At 30.4% G+C, this 2,138-nt stretch overlaps 1 protein-coding gene across 1 annotated transcript in view; it reads left to right on the top strand.

Moving 5' to 3' along the window:
- The first annotated feature begins 1,950 nt into the window (after window positions 1–1,950).
- LOC142324491 (uncharacterized) overlaps window positions 1,951–2,138 on the top strand; it is a 5,814-nt gene continuing 5,626 nt past the window's right edge. The window contains exon 1 of the mRNA XM_075365318.1: window positions 1,951–2,129. Coding sequence (XP_075221433.1) covers window positions 2,024–2,129 — 106 coding nt within the window. The 5' untranslated portion in view covers window positions 1,951–2,023. The remainder of the gene's footprint in view (window positions 2,130–2,138) is intronic.

Genomic DNA, 2,138 nt, shown 5'->3' with positions numbered 1-2,138 from the left:
TTCACGGCTTCAACGGTCTTGTTCCTTTTAATGCAGATTTGACCTCGGGGAAAAGATATAAGTCACGTTGTGCCAGGTCTGGCGAATAAAGCGGATGGTCTAACGCCAGGATTTTATACTTGGCTAGAAATATCTTGACAACAATGCCGTGTGAGCCGGTACGTTGTCCTGATGAAGAACCCATGACTTGTTCTTTCACAATTCGCGTCGTTTTTTTCTTGTTTTTTCGGAGTTGAACGAGGACCTTGAATAAAGATAAGAATAGTTAACCGACGATCAGATCGAATCAGATTACCTATTTTTTCAATATTTTTATCCGCTTTTGACGTGGAAGGACGACCCGGGAGAACATTATCTTCAACATCTTCTCGACAATCATGGAAATGCTTAATCCACTCAAAAACCCGCGCACATGATAAACACATGTTTATCATGTGCGCGGGTTATTTTGTCAAGCATTTTGTCAAAGCATTTTGTCAAGTTATTTTTGTCAGCAATTTTATCATATTGCCATATACTTTTTTTAACAAAAGATAAGTTTCAATAGACGTTTTTCCAGCTTTCATATGAAATTTCACAATTCCTTACTCTAATAAAACAATTATCATTTTTTCGGCAAAACAAAAAAATAGATGTTATCCAAACGAAGGCAACGGCCAGACTAATATGCCTACAGAAGCTGGAGTGACAACAATCGAAAGAGAAGAATTCGCGTTACACAACTGTTAGCAGGGCGAATTTGGCGCATGCGAATTTCTTCTACAGCAGCATTAGTTTCGTTATTTAAAATCCACACCTCGTATGATGATGCAACATTATTATATTAATTTAAATAGATTTATTTTAAAATATTAATTTTCCAGGATATTGCGAATAATTCATTCGGAAAAATTACTATTGAAATTCTTAAGTGGGTGAATATAATTTAGTGTATTTCTCAAATTCAAACGCAAAATTAAAATATTTTTTAAATTCTAATCATTATTATAGGTCACCATTATCCGAAGAACTCACGTAATCACTTACTTAAATAATATACTGTCAACTTATTTAGTAACATACTTAATATGGTTAATTTATTATTATTGAAAAATAATAAATATAATAAAAATAAACTTTGTTATGATTGAAAATATATGTTGATAAACATAACTTTAACAGTTATAGGTTGCGTGAACAGAGGTATTTAAGAAACGGCAAATTATTCTGTGCACGATTTACCAGCGAACGGAGATGAAATTTCCGATTGCCTTCATCCACTAAGCTATTTCCTCCTAAATTCAGTAAAAATTCATTTTTATTACCACAAGACTGACTGTAAAATAAACATTGTAACATGTAAAGAAAGGAACGCTTACTTGTTCCTAAGACACTTTAGATACCTGAGATTTCTTAGGAACAAGATACACTTTTCCTAAGATATGTGTTGTATATGTAACTAAGATACTTTAAAATCATCATAGCAATTAAAAAGAGTATAAAATAAATAGAAAAGCAATAATTTAATTTACTTCATGCGAGAAACGGAATGTAAAACCACATTTAAGTATCATGCGTCATTATCAAGTTAATACATTGCTCCATAATTTATTATACATGTTTATCTGGGCTTCCCCTAATTAATGTAATCCATTTAATAATGAAAATATAATCTGCCTGATGCTCCCTAATTTTTTATCTAAGCTGCATTTATTAGTCCAAATCAATCTTCCAAATGATATAAACATAGTTAATAATTTTTTTTAAGCAGATAATTTGGGAAATGTAAAATGTAAAAAAAAAATTACTTATAAAATATTCATAATGATTTAAAAATATTAATGTTAGTAGCTGTCAACAGTTATCGTTCAGTAAAAAGATAAATTATTAAAAAATACCATTATTTGTGAATTATTTTAATGATAATTGATAACGCATGAAAATCTCGCTACATAAATACATGATTGAAATCAATCATATCTTGCATCTGGTTACTTAGTTTCATCGGTGAAAGTATTGAAACAATTAATTTCCATTGAAGATAATGAAGTTCAACCCAGATGGCTTTATTACTACAAATGCTGTTCTTTTATCGATTGTATTCTTCACCATAGCTTCGGCTTATTCATCAGTATTACCAAAATTTAAAGGTAACTTAA

The sequence above is a fragment of the Lycorma delicatula genome, chromosome 5 (genome assembly GCF_047948215.1).
Source record: "Lycorma delicatula isolate Av1 chromosome 5, ASM4794821v1, whole genome shotgun sequence".
NCBI lineage: Eukaryota > Metazoa > Arthropoda > Insecta > Hemiptera > Fulgoridae > Lycorma > Lycorma delicatula.
The sequence above is the reverse complement of the archived record's forward strand: the minus strand, read 5'-3'. Positions and strand labels throughout refer to the sequence as shown.